Genomic DNA, 23,476 nt, shown 5'->3' on the forward strand with positions numbered 1-23,476 from the left:
TTCCCTGGCCCCATAATTACCCAGACTTAAACCCAATTGAGCATCTGTGGGACCACCCCGATCATCGTGTTCGCTCTATGGATCCTCCCCCAGGTACCCTTTAGCAGCTGTGGGATGCACTGCAGTCAGCATGGCTCCAGATACCTGTGAGAACCTACCAGGACCTTATTGAGTTACCCCCAGCCCGTCCAGCTGCTGTCCGTGCTGCACACGGCGGTTACTCTGGATATTAGCTGGTGGTAATAATAATGTGACTCAACAATATATATATATATAGACACTCCCACCTGTAGGAAATTAACACTAGAGGAGACGCAGCTCAATTAAAAGGAACTGACACATCAGTCATCTGCGCCTCCATGCCCCCTTTGCCAGCCAAAAATGGCAATGCAGAAGGACACGACTCCAACGTGGATTACTGCCTCCTTTATTAGCTGAGCCGCATTATAAAAAAAGTGTAATTATTTGGAAAGTAAGATGTAACTTATTTACAAAATACTATTCAGTTGGTCAGTGCACATGTTGGAAATCTTTTTTTGTACTTGTGTCAGTTAAATAAAGGCTCAAGAGAATAAACCAATCACAGATTCTTCTTTTAAACTCTTACAGATGAAACTGTCATAATATAATAGCTGGTGAGTCACTTAGAAGTAATTCAGACACATGTCTGCTCACTTCAGTCATGATGGATGGCAAGCATGCTGGCCCACAGACCCTAGCCAGGCCTCTTTACAAGCTTTGAGGTCTTGTGGTGCACCAGTTTGTGAGTACAGCTGCGATCCTAACACAGCTTCTTCTTGTGGTTAAAATAGGGTAACACATGAGTCTGATAACAAGCTTGTCTGTAGGGTGACTGGTGGACGATGGTGGTCACCATTTTTATAAGTACTGGCTTGTGGTCCGCCTTGGCCAGTAAGGGTGTATTATTACTGCACAGTTATTAGCCATCATATTTATCATATTTATCATCATATTGGCTCAGCGGTTAAGGTACTTGTCTAGTAATCTGAAGGTTGCTGGTTCAAGCCCTGTAATTACCAAGTTGCTGCTGTTGGGCCCCTGAGCAAGGCTGTCAAATTGCATTCAAGGATAATTGTAAGGGGGCGGCAAGGTGGCTCGGTGGGTAGCACTGTCCCCTCACAGCAAGAAGGTCCTGGGTTCGATCCCCAGGCAGGACGGTCCGGGTCCTTTCTGTGTGGAGTTTGCATGTTCTCCCCGTGTCTGTGTGGGTTTCCTCCCACAGTCCAAAAACATGCAGTCAGGTTAATTAGAGACACTGAATTGCCCTATAGGTGAATGGGTGTGTGTGTATGTGTGTGTATGTCTGCCCTGCGATGGACTGGTGCCCCGTCCAGGGTGTTACTGTGTGCCTTGTGCCCATTGAAAAGCTGGGATAGGCTCCAGCACCCCCCAGCGACCCTGATTGGATAAGCGGTTAAGAAAGTGAGTGAGTGATAATTGTAAGTCTCTTTGGATAAAAGCGTCAGCTAAATGCTGTAAATGTTAAAATGTACCATTAACATATAGCACATAATTCATATGTTTTAATTATACAACCTCTATTTTCATCCCATAATTGTTTTTTCATACAGATTTGGCCTAAAGAGAATACACTGATCAGCCATAACATTAAAACCACCTCCTTGTTTCTATACTCACTGTCCATTTTATCAGCTCCACTTACCATATACAGTGTATCACGAAAGTGAGTACACCCCTCACATTTCTGCAAATATTTCATTATATCTTTTCATGGGACAACACTATAGACATGAAACTTGGATATAACTTAGAGTAGTCAGTGTACAACTTGTATAGCAGTGTAGATTTACTGTCTTCTGAAAATAACTCAACACACAGCCATTAATGTCTAAATGGCTGGCAACATAAGTGAGTACACCCCACAGTGAACATGTCCAAATTGTGCCTAAAGTGTCAATATTTTGTGTGACCACCATTATTATCACTGCCTTAACCCTCCTGGGCATGGAATTCACCAGAGCTGCACAGGTTGCTACTGGAATCCTCTTCCACTCCTCCATGATGACATCACGGAGCTGGTGGATGTTAGACACCTTGAACTCCTCCACTTTCCACTTGAGGATGCGCCACAGGTGCTCAATTGGGTTTAGTCCATCACCTTTACCTTCAGCTTCCTCAGCAAGGCAGTTGTCATCTTGGAGGTTGTGTTTGGGGTCGTTATCCTGTTGGAAAACTGCCATGAGGCCCAGTTTTCGAAGGGAGGGGATCATGCTCTGTTTCAGAATGTCACAGTACATGTTGGAATTCATGTTTCCCTCAATGAACCGCAGCTCCCCAGTGCCAGCAACACTCATGCAGCCCAAGACCATGATGCTACCACCACCATGCTTGACTGTAGGCAAGATACAGTTGTCTTGGTACTTCTCACCAGGGCGCCGCCACACATGCTGGACACCATCTGAGCCAAACAAGTTTATCTTGGTCTCGTCAGACCACAGGGCATTCCAGTAATCCATGTTCTTGGACTGCTTGTCTTCAGCAAACTGTTTGCTGGCTTTCTTGTGCGTCAGCTTCCTTCTGGGATGACGACCATGCAGACCGAGTCGATGCAGTGTGCGGTGTATGGTCTGAGCACTGACAGGCTGACCTCCCACGTCTTCAACCTCTGCAGCAATGCTGGCAGCACTCATGTGTCTATTTTTTAAAGCCAACCTCTGGATATGACGCCGAACACGTGGACTCGACTTCTTTGGTCGACCCTGGCAAAGCCTGTTCCGAGTGGAACCTGTCCTGGAAAACCGCTGTATGACCTTGGCCACCATGCTGTAGCTCAGTTTCAGGGTGTTAGCAATCTTCTTATAGCCCAGGCCATCTTTGTGGAGAGCAACAATTCTATTTCTCACGTCCTCAGAGAGTTCTTTGCCATGAGGTGCCATGTTGAATATCCAGTGGCCAGTATGAGCGAATTGTACCCAAAACACCAAATTTAACAGCCCTGCTCCCCATTTACACCTGGGACCTTGACACATGACACCAGGGAGGGACAACGACACATTTGGGCACAATTTGGACATGTTTACTGTGGGGTGTACTCACTTACGTTGCCAGCTATTTAGACATTAATGGCTGTGTGTTGAGTTATTTTCAGAAGACAGTAAATCTACACTGCTATACAAGCTGTACACTGACTACTCTAAGTTATATCCAAGTTTCATGTCTATAGTGTTGTCCCATGAAAAGATATAATGAAATATTTGCAGAAATGTGAGGGGTGTACTCACTTTTGTGATACACTGTAGGAGCCCTTTGTAGTTCTACAATTACTGACTGTAGTCCATCTACCTGCTTTTACCCTGTTCTTTTACCCCCACAGGACCACCACAGAGCAGGTATTATTTAGGTGGTGGATCATTCTCAGCACTGCAGTGACACTGACATGGTGGTGGTGTGTTAGTGTGTGTTGTGCTGGTATGAGTGGATCAGACACAGCAGTGCTGCTGGAGTTTTTAAATACCGTGTCCACTCACTGTCCACTCTATTAGACACTCCTACCTAGTTGGTCCACCTTGTAGATGTAAAGTCAGAGACGATCGCTCATCTATTGCTGCTGTTTGAGTCGGTCATCTTCTAGACCTTCATCAGTGGTCACAGGACGCTGCCCACAGGGCGCTGTTTGTTGGATGTTTTTGGTTGGTGCACTATTATCAGTCCAGCAGTGACAGTGAGGTGTTTAAAAACTCCAGCAGCGCCGCGGTGTCTGATCCACTCATACCAGCACAACACACACTAACACACCACCACCATGTCAGTGTCACTGCAGTGCTGAGAATGATCCACCACCTAAATAATACCTGCTCTGTGGTGGTCCTGGGGGGGTCCTGACCATTGAAGAACAGGGTAAAAGCAGGTTAAAAACGTATGTAGAGAAACAAATGGACTACAGTCAGTAATTATAGCTGATAAAATGGACAGTGAGTGTAGAAACAGGAAGGTGGTTGTAATGTTATGGCTGATCGATGTATAATAATCACTTTTATAATATCTGCTGTCAATTATATTTTGCTCCAGGGCTTTATGTGGTCGTATTTAAAAGCAACTTGGGCATTTGGGTGGATTTGTATGTGTATAATCCCTCTCCATACACAACTCTGATATTTAATATGTATAAGAGAAAGAAGTAAGGGGCTCAGTGTGTCATTCCACTCATACTCAGACTTGGCACTGGACACACATAGGAATCTATTTCATGCTAAAAATGGTGTCCAGTTCCGCAGCTACATCCGGGGGAAGCATGATCAGTGCTCGTTTTATCTTCTGTCTCTCCTTAACTGTGCTGTAGGGACTTTTTCCGCTCAGGTTAACAGAAAAAAGCCATAAAGCTCCAGCGTGCACATGGAGAACAAAGCCAGTTTCTGCCCCCAATAAAAAGCTGTGATTACTAACAGGTACGAAGCTGATAGGACCCAAATGTTGTTTTAAGTGCAGTCGGCCCACGACGAAGCTCGACCATGGGAGCTGTCATCATTACTGTGATAATGATCATCTGGTTCACATCAGTATAATGGGAAAATATTTCGCCACATGAGATTTACGAGCTAAAGCTAAAGATTGTAACACGACTCAGCTGTCTGAAAGCATTGAATTACAAGTTAGGATGGGGAGAAGCTGTTTTACTGTTTTGTTACGGTTTACAGGCATGCAGACTAGAATAGGAGGCTTCGAGGAATGATGTATGTACAAAGATCAGCGTAAACCAAGGACACGAACCGTCATAACCACAGGACTTTAGTCTTGGCGGTACCAGTGGTCTGACTTGAATTGTGTTGCTCGACAGACACAGTCACAGTTGCTCACGTCTGAAGGAGGGGATGATGGACGAGGTGGCACCTAATGAACTCCCAAAGTGTTGGGTTTACACCAGGGACAGTATCACGGATGTAGCGTCTATTTTCACCACCTCTATACGGGCACATTTACGGACGCTTTTATCCAAAGCGACTTACAATTACCTTGTTTAAAGCAGATGTGGGACTTGAACCAGCAACCCTACAATGGCCTTGCTGAAAGCAGTCGATAGCACAGCTAGGATTCAAACTCATATCTCACTGGTGGCGCCTGCTGGTCGTTAGCACAGCTGGGATTTAAACTCATATCTCACTGGTGGTGCCTGCTGGTTGTTAGCACAGCAGGGATTCGAATTCATATCTCACTGGTGGTGCCTGCTGGTTGTTAGCACAGCTAGGATTTAAACTCATATCTCACTGGTGGCGCCTGCTGGTCGTTAGCACAGCTGGGATTTAAACTCATATCTCACTGGTGGTGCCTGCTGGTCGATAGCACAGCTGGGATTCGAATTCATATCTCACTGGTGGCGCCTGCTGGTCAATAGCACAGCTGGGATTCGAATTCATATCTCACTGGTGGTGCCTGCTGGTTGTTAGCACAGCTAGGATTCGAACTCATATCTCACTGGTGGCGCCTGCTGGTCGTTAGCACAGCTGGGATTTAAACTCATATCTCACTGGTGGTGCCTGCTGGTTGTTAGCACAGCAGGGATTCGAACTCATATCTCACTGGTGGCGTCTGCTGGTCGTTAGCACAGCAGGGATTCTAATTCATATCTCACTGGTGGCGCCTGCTGGTCGATAGCACAGCTGGGATTCAAATTCATATCTCACTGGTGGCGCCTGCTGGTCAATAGCACAGCTGGGATTCGAACTCATATCTCACTGGTGGCGCCTGCTGGTCGATAGCACAGCTGGGATTCGAACTCATATCTCACTGGTGGCGCCTGCTGGTCGATAGCACAGCTGGGATTCGAACTCATATCTCACTGGTGGCGCCTGCTGGTCGATAGCACAGCTGGGATTTTAACTCATATCTCACTGGTGGCGCCTGCTGGTCGATAGCACAGCTGGGATTCGAACTCATATCTCACTGGTGGCGCCTGCTGGTCGATAGCACAGCTGGGATTCGAACTCATATCTCACTGGTGGTGCCTGCTGGTCGTTAGCACAGCTGGGATTCGAACTCATATCTCACTGGTGGCACCTGCTGGTCGATAGCACAGCTGGGATTCGAACTCATATCTCACTGGTGGCGCCTGCTGGTCGATAGCACAGCTGGGATTCGAACTCATATCTCACTGGTGGCGCCTGCTGGTCGATAGCACAGCTGGGATTCGAACTCATATCTCACTGGTGGCGCCTGCTGGTCGATAGCACAGCTGGTGGTGCCTGCTGGTCGTTAGCACAGCTGGGATTCGAACTCATATCTCACTGGTGGCGCCTGCTGGTCGATAGCACAGCTGGGATTCGAACTCATATCTCACTGGTGGCGCCTGCTGGTCGATAGCACAGCTGGGATTTGAACTCATATCTCACTGGTGGCGCCTGCTGGTCGATAGCACAGCTGGGATTCGAACTCATATCTCACTGGTGGCGCCTGCTGGTCGATAGCACAGCTGGGATTCGAACTCATATCTCACTGGTGGCGCCTGCTGGTCGATAGCACAGCTGGGATTCGAACTCGTATCTCACTGGTGGCGCCTGCTGGTCGATAGCACAGCTGGGATTCGAACTCGTATCTCACTGGTGGCGCCTGCTGGTCGATAGCACAGCTGGGATTCGAACTCGTATCTCACTGGTGGTGCCTGCTGGTCGTTAGCACAGCTGGGATTCGAACTCATATCTCACTGGTGGTGCCTGCTGGTCGATAGTACAGCTGGGATTCGAACTCACATCTGTGATGGTGCTACTCAGTCCTCCCAGTCCACATTTAACATGTGAAACTAACCACCAGCTTGTTTTGAACTGCAGCTCAGGCAAAATATTAGAGCAGGTATTTGAACACATGCTAACACGGCTAATGTTAGCTACTGCCACTTTGATACTTGATAGTAGGAGCCAGGAATAGGAAGAAGCATCAAGAGCCTCGTACGTTATTAGAATTGCTGAAGACCAGGATGTAAATGCGGTGATATACAAGGTGGGCGACTGTATGCCAGAGAGCCAGTGGCTGGTCAAGGCTGTGATGTTTGATACTGTGCTGTTTCTCTAGTGTAAAAAAAGGAGTTATCACCTGTTATGTCCAGGTATAATGGCTTGTTTACATTTCTTTACTGCTCACAAACAAAAACATGGCAGACTATGTCATCTTAACAGCAATCACAGTACGATTCCATCGTTTAACTTATAACAACTAGAGCTAAAATTTGACCCCATGCACCTTTAACACAAAAAATAAATAATAAAGAGTCTGTATTCCTAAATCCGTTCATCTTATCTCTTCATAAAAATATTAAATACATTTAATTAATAACAGTTCTAGCTCTGATGGAGCTCCACTTAATATTATTAATATTAAAGGAAATATTCACTTTGCTGCAGCTCTGCATTGTGTGACTCACCGCTGTAATTTACTTTCTGCTCCCATTATGTCCGGACAGCATGGCTTGTTTACATTTCTTCACTGCTCACAAACAAAAACATGGCAGACTACCTCTTCTTAATAGCTAGCATGATGCTATGGTTCAGGGAAAAACACAGCATGCTTCCGTAGTTTAGCTTATAAACACTGGAGCTGAAATTTGACCCCATTCAGCTTTAACACAATTAATCTGACTATACTGCTTTAGGTACATTTACATTTTCAGCATTTAGCAGATGCAAAGTGACTTACAATAAAGGGTTAAGGGCCTTGCTCAGGGGCCCAACAGTGGCAACCTGGCAGTAGTGAGGCCAGTAGTGGCAACCTGCTACCTTCTGATAACTAATCCAGCAGCTTAACCGCTGAGCTACTGTCACCCTATTCTTTATTCTTATTCCTTATTTCTGAATTCATTTTCTTAACCGCTTATCCAATCAGGGTCGCGGTGGGGTGCTGGAGCCTATTCCAGCTTTTCAATGGGCGCAAGGCACACAGTAACACCCTGGACGAGACGCCAGTCCATCGCAGGGCAGACACACACACACACACACACACCCATTCACTTATGGGGCAATTCAGTGTCTCCAGTTAACCTGACTGCATGTTTTTGGACTGTGGGAGGAAACCGGAGCTCCCGGAGGAAACCCATGCAGACACGCGGAGAACTTGCAAACTCCTCACAGAAAGGACCCGGACCGTCCCGCCTGGGGATCGAACCCAGGACCTTCTTGCTGAGACGCCAGTGCTACCCACCGAGCCACCGTGCCCCCCCCTTCTTAATTCTTTATTCTTAAATCCATTCATCTTCTGTCTGTTCATAAAATTATGAAATACATTTAATTAATTATAGTTGTAGCTCTGACGGAGCTCCACTTGGGTGAAATTTTCTCTTTTCCGCAGTGCTGAATTGTGTGACTCACCGCGGTAATTTACTGTCTCATCCCATTACGTCTGGACAGCATGAGAGTAAAACGGAGACAAGCACAGACAACCTTTAAATGACCCATAATTCCCACACTGTGCACAATGTTGTAATTGCAAATTGTAATGATACGTCCAAAACGAGTCAAAACAATAGGACCAGCACCAATGATGATGTATTATTATTATTATTTATTTATTTATTTTATTTATTTTTTATTTGTTTATAATTTTAGCGCGTCCAATTTCATCCCGTCAATCATCCTCTCACTAATGCCGGTCCCTTCTCCTGATTGGGGCTGACGAGGCCGTTCCACGCCTCACACACTCCGCCGCACCCCCTCCCGTCTCCATGCAGGCGCCACCGACCAGCCAGCAGAGGGCGCAACCGCCCCAGTCCTGAAAGAGCATCCCCTCCGGTCTCAAATCCCGCCCCCCACCTGAACAACAGGCCAATCGTTGTTCATATAGCCGCCCAGCCTCGACCGGTGAAGGCAGAGCTGGATTCGAAACGACGCACTTTCGAGATCCAGCCCTGGTTGCAGTGCGTGTCTTTACCGCTGCGCCACCTGAGCGGCCGACGATGATGTATTATTTTTAAGATTCTACTGGGACTCGTTATTGGGACTTGTTATTGTTATTCATACAAGTTGCCTAAATGAATGGGCAGAATTTACAGTTATGGTTGTTGTATTTCCTGTTGGTTTTATTTCCTCAGGTCCTCTGTCCTGCTCGGAGGGTTACGCAGAACTGGGTTTTTACAACGGCTCCATGTCACACACTGACTCTGGCTTTCCCTGTCTGAGATGGACTTTGTTTCCCGAATACATGCTGCAGTACCCAGACAGAGGGCTGGGCGACCACAGCTACTGCAGGAACCCTGACCGAGAGTCCAAACCCTGGTGTTTCTTCAGACAGCTTTCTGGAGCCATCAGCTGGGCCTACTGCAACTGCCACCAGGGTGAGACCTGTATTTTATGTGACGTATACTTCCATACAGTCGGGCTTCTATTTTACATTTTTCTTTACAAAGTTGAAACCTCAAAGCTTCACAACAACCACTTGAGGTCCAAAGGATATCAAGGAATGCCTGAACTACCTCTATTAAGCTTTTATGCACTTGAAGACAGAGAAAGTCGAGAGTTCAGTAACATTACAAGATGTTCTTTGGAATATTGTAAAATCGTGCTGGGATAACATGGCTCGTCAGATTTTGGGTCCACGTCAACTCGAGTACATGCTCTCATTAGAGCAAAAGCATGTAAAATAAAGCATGTTAATTGTAAAAAGCATCTAAAATTCAGTGCCCAGGTTGGAGAGCGCCTGCACAATGAGACTCTCCGTACGCAATACGGATCCCTATATGATAACATTCCATCTGCTAGTAATGTTATAAAATGTGGTCCATGTCACATACATCCAGATCGCGAACAGAGAGCCATGCTATGCACTAATGATCGATGCAAATCATCCATCACATCAACCTTCCTCCCTCAGGCACAGCATGTAGTGCCTGTTTGGACACCTAGCCAGGTTAGAGGCACTACCTGGGATTTGAATTGAAGTTACTCACTGACTCACTTTCTTAACCGCTTATCCAGTTAGGGTCATGGGGGGGGTGCTGGAGAGTATCTCATCTTTTCAATGGGCGCAAGGCACACAGTAACACCCTGGACGGGACGCCAGTTCATTGCAGGGCAAACACACACATCCATTCACCTATAGGGCAATTCAGTGTCTCCAATTCACCTCACTTGCATGTTTTTGTACTGTGGGAGGAAACCGGAGCTCCCGGGGGAAACCCACACAGACATGGGGAGAACATGCAAACTCTGCACAGAAAGGACCCAGACCGCCCAGCCTGGGTATCGAACCCAGGACGTTCTTGCTGTGAGGTGACTTGACTGCAGCGTAATCTTTACTGCAGACTGCTTTTCCCTAATAGCTAGTCAGCTGGCGGTGCTAACATTTAACATGTTTGCAAAGATTATCTCATCCTGTTTTGTCTAACTTTACTTTCAGAGCCGTAACATACTTTACAATCGCAGGCTCGGTTGATAAGTGTATTTATATGTGCCCGTGTGATTGCAACTTTTGTTTTTTTGTGCTTGCTAAATGTAGGCGGTGCTGTTTACGTTGCATGGTGCTAGATCACAAATAAAGTATGATCATAAAGCTGTAATAACAACAACTTGACGTTATAGTCTGTGTACGCGACTGCACTGGATATCATTGTAAAAAAACCTTTTTTTTCTAGGTGCGGCCAGGTTACTGGGAGGCGAGTCCAACAAGAGTGGACGGCTAGAGGTTTACCTGAGCGGCCAGTGGGGGGCAGTGTGTGACACACACCTGACTGATCGAGACGCAAGCGTCATCTGTCGACAGCTTGGTTTTGGGTATATAAGTCTCTATACTCAGTCCTGTAGAGCAGTGGTCCCCAACCACGGACCGGGTCACACAGAAAGAATAAATCATGTATTTTTTTTTACGTATTATTGACAATCACACTCTGAAATGTGTTTTATTTTAAAAACCGGACTCTCGCCGCTCAGGTGGCGCAGCGGTAAAATACGGTAGCACACCAGAGATGGGATTTCGAATGCATTGTATCGAATATCGGCTCTGCCATCCGGCTGGGCTGGGCGGCCGCATAAACATAAATTGGCTGCCGTACCAGGGTTCCTCATAACTGCTGCTATTACGATCCCTGCTGGCTGATTAATGGTGGGGAATAATGCTGATCAGGGTGTGGCTCTCCGTGCACAAGGCTGATCCGCATATGAACTCGCCTCGTGCAGGTGAAAAGATGCAGTCTGTACTGCACACGTGTCAGAGGGGGCGTGTGTCAGCTGTAAAGCTCCTCAGTCAGCAGTGGAGGGTTGTATCAGTAGAGATGAAGCGTAACGCAATCAGGGTAATTAGATATGACTAAATTAGGGGAGAAAATTGGGAGAAAAGCTACATTTAATAGAAAACAACAGGAGTCGTACCTAAAATACGGGTTTACCCCGACAGGTGATTCTGATGTCCCAAGCCCTCTCTGCAAAATTAGTTTTTATTATCACCTTCGTATAACCGGTCTGTGATGCAAAAAAGGTTGCGGACCACTACTGTAGATTTTTTTGCTTAATAACCTGGGTGTTTATTTTTATTTGGGGCGGGGCTTTGATTGCTTGTTTTTTCCTGTACAGTGAAATCGGCACCGCGCTCCAACACTCCTACTTCGGTCCTGGTTCTGGACTTTTCCACTACGAGCGACTCGGCTGTCGTGGCAACGAGAACTCGCTGCTAGAGTGCCGGAGCAGGAAGTTTACGTCTGGTGACTGTAACCATGGCAACGAAGCTGGAGTGGTGTGTGCCGCGCCCAAGGGTGAGACGCTAAGAGCTCAGAGACATTCGATCTCCACTTACCATATAGAAGCACTTTGTAGTTCTACAATTACTGACTGTAGTCCATCTGTTTCTCTACATACCTTTTTAACCTGCTTTCATGCTGTTCTTCAATGGTCAGGACCCCCACAGGACCACCACAGAGCAGGTATTATTTGGGTGGTGGATCATTCTCAGCACTGCAGTGACACTGACATGGTGGTGGTGTGTTAGTGTGTGTTGTGCTGGTATGAGTGGATCAGACACAGCAGCCTTGCTGGAGTTTTTAAACACCTCACTGTCACTGCTGGACTGAGAATAGTCCACCAACCAAAAATATCCAGTCAACAGCGCCCCGTGGGCAGCGTCCTGTGACCACTGATGAAGGTCTAGAAGATGACCGACTCAAACAGCAGCAATAGATGAACGATCGTCTCTGACTTTACATCTACAAGGTGGACTAACTAGGTAGGAGTGGACACGGTATTTAAAAACTCCAGCAGCACTGCTGTGTCTGATCCACTCATACCAGCACAACACACACTAACACACCACCACCATGTCAGTGTCACTGCAGTGCTGAGAATGATCCACCATCTAAATAATACTTGCTTTGTGGTGGTCCTGTGGGGGTCCTGACCATTTGAAGAACAGCATGAAAGGGGGCTAACAAATCATGCAGAGAAACAGATGGACTACAGGCAGTAATTGTAGAACTACAAAGTGCTTGTATATGGTAAGTGGAGCTGATAAAATGGACAGTGAGTGTAGAAACAAGGAGGTGGTTTTAATGTTATGGCTGATAAGTATTTTCCTGCTATGACATTGTATTATTATATGATTTCTGTTGCTCAGCTCAGCTTTAAAATAATCAGCAGCTATTTAAAAGCACAATAATCAATTCTACTTTTTGATAGACGGGTATCTCATGAACTGCTGTGTTTATTAATGATTGTGCATATTGGGATGTGGGTTTCAGGCAACAGCACCCCCTTGAGGCTGGTTGGAGGCCAGGAAGACTTCGAGGGACGAGTGGAAGTTTATCATAACGGACAATGGGGCACAATCTGTGATGACCAGTGGGATGATATAGAAGCAGAGGTGGTGTGTCGACAGCTGGGACTTGGGTAGGAAATAATGTTTAATAATGTTTTATAAAGTTTTAACGTCATGTTTTACACTTTGGTTACATTCACGACAGGACACAAGATTCTGGTTACACAAGATTCATCAGTTCAAGTTTTTAATATCAAACACAGTTTTGGACAATTTTGTATCTCTAATTCACCTCACTTGCATGTTTTTGGACTGTGGGAGGAAACCGGAGCTCCCAGAGGAAACCCACACAAACACAGGGAGAACATGCGAACTCACCTAGGAGCTATCAAGTTGCCCTTATATATGATTCAAAGGAACGGTTTGGCCAATGGTGTATAATGAGTTTAGCTCTGTGTTTTTTTTTCTATCAAAAATATTCAGCTGTGATAGAGGGCAGTGATAACTCAGTGGTTAAGGTACTGGACTAGTAAACAGAAGGTTGCCAGTTCAAGCCCCGCCACCACCAAGTTGCCACTGTTGTGTCCCTGAGCACGGCCCTTAACCCTCAATTGATCATCGTGTTCAGCTCATTGTGTAAGTCGCTTTGTATGAAAGCGTCTGCTAAATGCTGTAAATGTAAATGTGATATTTAGACACAATATGTGGTCCAAAAATTTGTGGACACCTTGCTCTGAGCTTGTTGGACATATTATTCCAAAACGATCGACATTACAATTGAATCTCCATGATCTCTGGGAGGATCTCTGTGTTTGTGGGAATTTCTGCTTATTCGATTAAAAGAGTGTTTGTAAGGTCATGCACTGATATTGAACAAAAAGGCCTGCGTCACAGCTTCTGTTCTAATTCATTCCAAAGGTGTTCGCTGGGGTGAAGGACAGAGCTCTGTACTGGCCAGGATGACCAGGATGAAGTGGCTTGCGAAAAGAATTAAATTAATGTATCTGTTCGATCCCCAGGCGGGGCGGTCCGGGTCCTTTCTGTGCAGAGTTTGCATGTTCTCCGCATGTCTGCATGGGTTTCCTCCGGGAGCTCCGGTTTCCTCCCACAGTCCAAAAACATGCAGTCAGGTTAATTGGAGACACTGAATTGCCCTGTAAGTGAATGGGTGTGTGTGTGTGTATGTGTGTCTGCTTGCGATGGACTGGCGTCCCGTCCAGGGTGTTACTGTGTGCCTTGTGCCCATTGAAAAGCTGGGATAGGCTCCAGCAACACAACACGAGTTTGAATCTCAGCTCTGTTACCGGCAAGCCAGGCACCTAAAAGGGCAATGATTGGCTCGTCCAAGTGTAGGAAGTCATAACTCATAACCCCTGTGCCCCTGTGCATAACAGTGGGGACCGTAAAGTCATGGCTGACAGATTTGTCGTGGAGGAACTTAAGTGGCTTACACAGCGCCTTGACCTCACCCTGAATTTAACACCTTTGGAAGAAATTTAAATGTCATGTGTGTGTGTGTGTGTGACGTTGTATTCAGTGGTGTGCCACAAGCCTGGTCGTGGTCTCATTTCGGCCCAGGCACCGGGCCCATCCTGCTGGACGGGATGCAGTGCACAGGAAACGAACTCTCCCTGGAAGAGTGTCCACACACACCCTGGGGCCTACACAACTGTGACCACACAGAGGACGCTGGAGTGTCCTGCAACCCGTACAAAGGTGAACTGACCCACAACACGTCACTGCTCAAAGACTTATTAATTATTGAAAGTGTATTTTTATGTTTCCTCCCTTTGTCCTGCCAATCTAGTTATATCCAATTCCCAATTGTAGAATTCTGCTGACTGGTCAAGGAGAGCCACAGACTATCACGCGCCCTCACAGACATGCACTAAGATGGGGTCACATCATGTACATGGAGTCACAAACTGCTGTCCTTGAACCAATCAATCATGCAGATGCTTCAAACAGCCAGCAGAGGGCGCAGTTGCAGCAGCAATGAGGAATCCATTCAGGAGTCCATTCAGACCACTGTGCCACCTGAATTATCTTTTTAAAATACATACATTTCAAAATGTCTTAGTATTTGCAAATAAGGGGCTAAAGTGGGTTGCGCTGAGGCCTCACAGCAAGAAGGGCCTGGGTTTGATTTGGGACCTTCATGTGTGGAGTTGGCATGTTCTCCCAGTATCCGTGTGGGTTCCCTCTGGGTGCTCTGGTTTCCTCCAGCAAATCCAAAGACCTGCAGTCAGGCCAAGTGGAGCTACTATGATTGCCCTGTGTGTGGACTGGTGACCTGTCCTGGGTGTTTTGATTACCCAGCGCTGCTTAAATGCTTAACAACTTAAACTGAACGTTTGATTAAATAAGTCATGCAGTTGCATCTTATAATTTAAGGACTCATCACTAAGTACAGATACAGCAGGAAGTCTGAGATGTTAAACCAAACTCTGTTGTAGATGGAGCTGTGCGTCTGGTGGGAGCAGACAGTCCATGGGAGGGACGTCTGGAGGTGTACTACTCGGGAGAGTGGGGCACGGTGTGTGACGATAACTGGACGGATCAACACGCACAAGTAGTGTGTCGACAACTTGGGTTCAGGTGGGTTTAATGTCGTGGTGGTGCTGCAGTCTGTTACGCTTGTCTACCACTACTGAGATTCAGGTTCAAATCTCAGTGAATTTGTTGTATTTAGTCACAACCTAAAGAAAATGTTTATATTGAGATTGTGTTCCAAACACCCCATGTGTTCCCATACACTTCTGTTTGGGTTCTCAAAACAGAGAGATAGAACATATTATTAAAGAGGCTCGATAGATAGATAGATAGATAGATAGATAGATAGATAGATAGATAGATAGATAGATAGATAGATAGATAGATAGATAGATAGATAGATAGATAGATAGATAAGTAGGTAGGTAGACATACAGACAGACAGTTAGGTAGGTAGGTTGATAGGCAGGTTGGTAGATAGATAGATAGATAGATAGATAGATAGATAGATAGATAGATAGATAGATAGATAGATAGATAGATAGACAGACAGACAGACAGACAGACAGACAGACAGACAGACAGATAGGTAGGTGGGTAGGTGGGTAGGTAGATATAGTGATAGACAGACGGATGGACAGACAGACAGACAGACAGACAGACACAGACAGACAGACAGACAGACAGACAGACAGACAGACAGACAGACAGACAGATAGATAGATAGATAGATAGATAGATAGATAGATAGATAGATAGATAGATAGATAGATAGATAGATAGGTAGGTAGATATAGTGATAGACAGACGGATGGATGGATGGATGAATAGATAGATAAGTAGGTAGGTAGACATACAGACAGACAGTTAAGTAGGTAGGTTGAAAATATTTTTGATAGATTTGATGTTCGATCATTACAGGAGATAAAAACTGTAGTAATGAACTTTTTTCCCCAACAGAGGGCATGCCAAGGTGGCATCAGAAGGTGCATATGAAGAAGGCAAGGGTCTGATCCTGCTGGACGAGGTGCGCTGTGTGGGGTCAGAAAGCTCCTTGCTGGAGTGCAGCCATGCAGCGTGGGGACGTCATGACTGTTCCCACAGTGAGGATATAGCCGTGTACTGTGAGAGAGGGGAACACATCAAAGATGTCCCTGCAGTTCCTCTAGTCTCGGGTAACCAGTGTAAAGGGAGATGCATAATGAATCGATGACTGTATCAGAAAAGCATTGCTGTATCGGGCGTGGTCTGTGTGCAGGTCCTCTGCTTCGACTGGTGAATGGAGAAAGTCGTAAAGAGGGTCGAGTGGAGGTCTTCATCAATGGTCAGTGGGGCAGTGTGTGTGATGATGGCTGGAACGATATCAACGCTGAAGTGGTCTGCAGGCAGCTCGGCTTCGTGTGAGTTATTCACTTGTTTGCAATGCAGAAGAACAGCAAACAACTACAGGGAATATAGGAACATTGATAGGGTCACAATATGATGATCACACCAAGCTTTAATTGTTTATATTTTATTGTTTAGCTTATTTATTTACTCTATAATGTTCATTCTCTCACTCACTCAAACTTAAGAGCAATTTAAAGCACCTTGAGAAAACTCATGTGGTAAGAACATGCCCAACTCTGTGCAACTCTGTACAAAACAGTGAGGTTTAAATTCAAGACCCCAAGACTTGCCGTACAACTGCTGACCATACAACCCTTAATCTATAAATCTAAATGATCTCTGGATCATTTGAATCTTTAATGCTAGCTGTAACCTATCCATCAGGTCAATACTGAAATATCATCAACTCTAAATGTGTGTTTACTAATGGTCAGCAAAAACACACACATGACATGGAATGAACTGGAACATCAACTGAGGCTTTCTTGACCAACATCCAGCCGTACAAATGCTCTTTTGATTAATTGGGCACAAACTCCCTCAGATATACACTATATTGCCAAAAGTACTCACCCATCCAAATCATTGAATTCAGGTTCCAATCACTTCCATGGCCACAGGTGTATAAAACCAAGCACCTCGGCATGCAGACTGCTTCTACAAACATTAGTGATTGGGAACGACAGCATAAAGTGGTAGGCCTCGTAAAATGACAAATCACGTTTCTCTTTCTGGCAATCCGATGGACGAGTCTGGGTTTGGCGGTTGCCAGGAGAACGGTACCTGTCTGACTGCATTGTGCCGAGTGTAAAGTGTGGTGGAGGGGGGATTATGGTGTGGGGTTGTCTTTCAGGATTTGGGCTCAGCCCCTTAGTTCCAGTGAAAGGAACTCTTAATGCTTCAGCATACCAAGAGATATTGGATAATTTCATGCTCCCAACTTTGTGGGAACAGTTTGGGGATGGCCCCTTCCTGTTCAAACATGACTTACAAATCAAGGTCTAAAAAGACGTGGATGAGCGAGTTTGGTGTGGAAGAACTTGACAGGCCTGCACCTCAACCTGATAGAACACCTTTGGGATGAATTAGAGCAGAGACTGTGAGCCAGGCCTTCTCGTCCAACATCAGTGTCTGACCTCACAAATGCGCTTCTGGAAAAATTGTCAAAAATTCCCATAAACACACTCCTAAACCTTGTGGAAAGCCTTCCCAGAAGAGTTGAAGCTGTTATAGCTGCAAAGGGTGGGCCGACATCATATTAAACCCTATGGATTAAGAATGGGAGTCACTCAAGTTCATATGTGTGTGAAGGCAGACGAGCGAATACTTTTGGCAATATAGTGTGTTTAGAAGTTTAGTGAAAAGCTTTCTCAGAATGTATATAATTTTTATTCCTTTTATCTCTTTGTGTGTTTCTTTATCAGTGGACATTCCAAAGCACGCTCCATGGCCTATTTTGGTGAGGGTCAGGGTCCAATCCACCTGGACAACGTGAGGTGTGTGGGTACAGAGTCATCTCTGGGAGAGTGCTCAGCAGAGGGTATGGACAAACACGACTGCAAGCACAGCGAGGACGCCGGGGTCATCTGTGATTACGTTTCTCAGCCAGTATCCGACAGCATCATGACAACACAGTCGTGTGGTCTGAGACCCAACACACTGCGCCGCAGGAGGAGGATCATCGGCGGAGACAAGTCACTCCGGTAACCCGGCCTGTTTATTTATCAGCTATGTGTTGTATAAACTGTGAGTCGAAAAGGGATCTCTACAGTTTTGCCCATAACTTTGGCAAATTTTGATCAATTTGCAACGCCATTTTACTTATTTAATATAGTGGTTACCATGACAACCATTTGTTTCTGAGGACAGAATTTTAATGAAGAACTTAAAGGTCCGATTAAAGGTTATAAACTGTATGAGATACATTTATTTGCTGCGTACGTGACAGAGAGTTCATAGTTGCTCGGCCAAGAGGATAAAACCTCAGACCTACTGGTCCAACTCCTACTGGACTCAGCCGATCATCAGTCTGAATTATTGATCGTGATCTGATGCTGCAACAGTGGAATAATTTTAAAATTCATTAACATTTGTCAAAGTTATGGGCAAAGATACAGAGGTCCCCTTTCTCTCTCTCTTTCTCTCTCTCTCTCTTTCTCTCTCTCTCTCTCTCTCTCTCTCTCTCTCTCTCTCTCTCTCTCTAGAGTTGTTCTGCAGCACTAAAATGTAATTAAATTCAATGGTGCTTTATTGGCAAGACAAATATTTACACTTGTATTGCCAAAGCTTTGATGAAAAAATTAACAAGGTAAACAAAACATACAATAAAAAATAAATAAACAACATTTTACATTTAGTGGACACTTTAAAAAAAGGGCCTTGCTCAAAGGCTGAACAGTAGCAACCTGGCAGTGGTGGGGCTTGAACCAGCGACCTTTTGATTAGTCCAGTACCTTACCCGGTAGGCTACAACAATTATAGTAATAACAACAATAATAAAATATGCTACAACAGCAATAATCCTGTTATCAGTACTTCTACAACTACCGCCATCAATAGTAATAATATAACAATATAATAATAAAAATAATATAACAATGTAATAATAATAATAGTTATAATAATAATGATCATAATTTTGCATGATGCTATAGGTTCTATCCTCTAATATTTACTTTGTAATGTGTCCTTGGATATGTGAAAGGTGCTTTATGAGTTTATTATTATTACTACTACTACTAATAGTAATAATAATAATAAATATAATAATAGAGATTAAACTGTCAGCGTGAGCTCGTGGATCTGTATCTCTGATATCTGATTCGGTCACTCACTGTCCATCAGACTGTGGTAGAATTGGATGTTCAGTGCTGCTCGTGTTTCTTTTTACAGTTCAAAACTACAAACCACAGTTTCCGGAAAAGTTTGGACATTTTGTAAAATTCAATAGAAAGAAGAATCTGTGATTTGTTCATTTTCTTGAGCCTTTATTTAACCCTCAAAGGCACAGAGATATATTTCAGTGTTTTAATTGACTTGATCTGATTGATTGACTTGATTATATTTTATAACCTCAAACACATTTAAAATTCAATGCCCATCGTGACTAAAACTTGAATATTGTGTGTGTTTAATAATTGTTGTTTGTTTTATAGGGGGGACTGGCCATGGCAGGTTTCTCTGTGGCTGAGGTCTCAGTCTAAAAGAAACCATCCGCTGTGTGGAGCTACTTTAATCAGCTCCTGCTGGGTCGTCACTGCTGCTCATTGCTTTAAGAGGTGAGAGGGAGACATCCAGTGGTTTTACATGAACAGCTTCATCTTACTCTCTTCTACAGCATGTTTAAAAAGTGTGTGCACAGAAATGATGGGAGGGGAGGAGAAATTATTAATAATAAAAATAATAATAATAAATGTGGGGTTTAGGCTATGTTGTGGTGGGATTTTGGATAAACGGGAACTAAAACATCCAACAGCCAAGACCCTTCTTCAACCATGCATTTTTAAAAGTTGAAATCTGGCAACCTTGATGTAAAATGCATTTACATTCATGCTGTCTAGACAGATAGATGATAGATAGATGATAGACAGATAGATAGACAGACAGAAAGACAGACAGATAGATAGATATATAGATAGATATATACAGTATATAGACAGACAGACAGACAGACAGACAGACAGACAGACAGATAGATACTTTATTTATCCTGAGGGAAATCAGTAGATGGTTTTACCCAGCTTAGAACTGTTACTGATACCAGTGAAAGCAGTTTAAGGGTTAATGGTCTTGCTCAGGGCTTTAACGAGCAATTTTTTGATCACTAGTCCAATACCTGGACCACGATAGACAGACAGACAGACAGACAGACAGACAGACAGATATTCTTGTTTCCTGTCAGTGTTTGAGAGGAATTTGGTATGTTCTTTCACCTCCCAAAAGCATGCAGAAGGAAGACAGCAGGTTGGCTGATTTAAACATTGTCACATTGGTGTGAGAAAGTATGTGATTGGATGAGTGTTTTCTGCCCGGCCTGTCCTGTGCTCACTGTTTCTGGGTGGCCACTGTGACCTTGAACAGGTCAATAAAAATAAATAATGTTCAAGGTTTTCCTGTCATTTCCTGTGACGCTGGTCGTTTCTCTTTCAGGTTTGGCACAGATTCGTCGCGATACGTTCTGAGGTTGGGAGACTACCACACAGAGGAAAAGGACGACTTTGAGCGCACCCTCTCTCCCGAGCGTATTGTTATTCACAAGAAGTACCGCAGCCAGGGCTGGGAGTACGATATAGCCTTGGTCAGACTGAAGGGCACAGATGGGAACTGTGTGTCCTTTAACCCTCACACTAACACCGCCTGCCTTCCTGCTCCTGGTGACAGGAAAGCCAAGAGACCTGCTGCGTGTATCATCACCGGATGGGGCGTTACAGGTATGTGAGTGCCTGCTTTATCATTTAACACCCTTGGTTTAACTTTTTCCCCACTGATCATAAGATATCGGTTAAGAAAACCTGGACATATTTAAAACACAAAATCATCTGAAGTAGCTAATTTATGTATTTTATTAGGATTTTAATGTCATGTTTTTTTTTTAATCAAAGTCTTTTTAATAATGATTTTTACCATATACAGAATACAAACATATTTTTTAGATTGCTCATTCTGTTTTATAGCATGATAGAGTTCCTGTTTACCCAGCAAGGTTCACTTATATTTAGCTGTATCGTGTTTGCGGTCATATTTTGGTCATTTCAACGTCAAGCTTCCTTTACATGTGATGTGCTGTTTATTTTCCTGATTTGTACTGTGTGTAGGGTCTAACCACTCTTTTCTCTTTGTGTTTTTTGAGACTCTGAGTACTCACGGACCCTGCTGCAGGCCTGGCTGCCACTGCTGCCGTCCTGGAGGTGTAAGAAACGCTACGGCAGCCGCTTCACAGGACGCATGCTGTGCGCCGGCAGCCTGTCCAAGCATCGGCGCGTGGACAGTTGCCAGGGGGACAGCGGCGGCCCGCTGGTGTGTCAGGGCGACGGTGGCCGCTGGACGCTGACTGGAGTCATTTCCTGGGGTCATGGCTGTGGGGATCCCAGCTATCCTGGTGTATACACTCGTGTCAGCAGGTTCACAAAGTGGATTGAGAAGGTCACCAAGGGTTCTGCCCAAAGCTAGCTGTATTTATTTAAACATAAGGATGGATGGCACAGGCTCCAAAATAGATCCTCCAGATAATGGCAGACCTTTCTCAGTCAGTGACTCGTGATTCCATGCATCATTACACAGAGGGGAAGTTCCCTTATTTGCTTGTCTGCTTACTCCTGTGAAAGCATCAGCATATCTGTCTTTTGCATGTCTGGTCGGATGAGGGCTAGCACGTGTTTCCTTTGGACACTGAAGCCAGTCACCATCGTTATCAATTGGGCTGATCAATGTGTTAGGTCATTATGATCAAAGCTTATGTTATTACCCCCTCTGGCTTGGTGCTTAACATACACTATTGGCTGTGTCTGAGGGAGGGAGGGCCGAATGGGGAATCACTGTTGGAGAACGAGTGCAAGAAGCGAAACCTGATCATCCATCATTGTTAAAGCTCTCTGTAGGATTGCCATTGGTTGGAGAAGGCACATGCCCGACTCTGATTGGGTGGTCATGCTTGCCCTCTGGTCAGATGCCCAATGAACACTATTGGTCATTATTTCTTAAGGAGAGCTGGACATCTAACTGAGTGGAGAAGGAATACAGAAAGCATAGTGTGATCCTGTGTAACAATCTGCTGCTGGTTGGTACAATGATTGTATCAGCAGCTTCTGAAACAAGTAGCCCAAATACAGAGAGCACGAAAAAAATTGCAGTTTTAAAAAGCTGGAGACGACCACAAACTGGGAGAAAAGAAAACATAATACTAGCAGGGCTAGTTATGCTCTCTAAGACTTCTGAATGACAATATTTTCAAAATACATGAAAGTATAGCAGTTATAGCATATATAACTCACTGTCCATTTGATCAGCTCCACTTACCATGTAGAAGCACTTTGTAATTCTACAATTACTGACTGTAGTCCATCTGTTTCTCTGCATGCTTTGTTAGCCCCCTTTCACCCTGTTCCTCAATGGTCAGGACCACCACAGAGCAGGTATTATTTGGGTGGTGGATCATTCTCAGCACTGCAGTGACACTGACATGGTGGTGGTGTGTTAGTGTGTGTTGTGCTGGTATGAGTGGATCATACTCCAGCAGTGCTGCTGGAGTTTTTAAACACCTCACTGTCACTGCTGGACTGAAAATAGTCCACCAACCAAAAACATCCAGCCAACAGCGCCCCATGGGCAGTGTCCTGTGACCACTGATGAAGGTCTAGAAGATGACCGACTCAAACAGCAGCAATAGATGAGCGATCGTCTCTGACTTTACATCTACAACGTGGACCAACTAGGTAGGAGTGTCTAATAGAGTGGACAGTGAGTGGACACGGTATTTAAAAACTCCAGCAGCGCTGCTGTGTCTGATCCACTCATACCAGCACAACACACACTAACACACCACCACCATGTCAGTGTCACTGCAGTGCTGAGAATGATCCACCACCTAAATAATACCTGCTCTGTGGTGGTCCTGTGGGGGTCCTGACCATTGAAGAACAGCATGAAAGGGGGCTAACAAAGCATGTAGTGAAACAGATGGACTACAGTCAGTAATTGTAGAACTAAAAAGTGCTTCTATTTGGTAAGTGGAGCTGATAAAATGGACAGTGAGTGTAGAAACAAGGACGTGGTTTTAATGTTATGGCTGATCGGTGTACTGTATATATATACCATATGGACAAAAGTATTGGGACACACCTCTTAATCATTATATTCAGGTTGTGTAGTTCTGTTGCCACATGTTTGATTCATAAAATCA

General features: G+C 44.8%; 1 protein-coding gene across 1 annotated transcript in view; it reads left to right on the plus strand.

Moving 5' to 3' along the window:
• si:ch211-51a6.2 (neurotrypsin) overlaps positions 1-21,747 on the plus strand; it is a 29,914-nt gene extending 8,167 nt beyond the window's left edge. The window contains exons 3-14 of the mRNA XM_062995393.1: positions 9,050-9,292; positions 10,589-10,727; positions 11,523-11,701; positions 12,680-12,827; positions 14,234-14,412; positions 15,153-15,294; positions 16,150-16,364; positions 16,448-16,589; positions 18,003-18,281; positions 19,734-19,856; positions 20,728-21,008; positions 21,428-21,747. Of these exons, the coding sequence (XP_062851463.1) occupies positions 9,050-9,292; positions 10,589-10,727; positions 11,523-11,701; positions 12,680-12,827; positions 14,234-14,412; positions 15,153-15,294; positions 16,150-16,364; positions 16,448-16,589; positions 18,003-18,281; positions 19,734-19,856; positions 20,728-21,008; positions 21,428-21,747 (2,390 nt within the window). The remainder of the gene's footprint in view (positions 1-9,049; positions 9,293-10,588; positions 10,728-11,522; positions 11,702-12,679; positions 12,828-14,233; positions 14,413-15,152; positions 15,295-16,149; positions 16,365-16,447; positions 16,590-18,002; positions 18,282-19,733; positions 19,857-20,727; positions 21,009-21,427) is intronic.
• The last annotated feature ends 1,729 nt before the right edge of the window (positions 21,748-23,476 follow it).

Source organism: Trichomycterus rosablanca, chromosome 5 (genome assembly GCF_030014385.1).
Source record: "Trichomycterus rosablanca isolate fTriRos1 chromosome 5, fTriRos1.hap1, whole genome shotgun sequence".
Classification (NCBI taxonomy): Eukaryota; Metazoa; Chordata; class Actinopteri; order Siluriformes; family Trichomycteridae; genus Trichomycterus; species Trichomycterus rosablanca.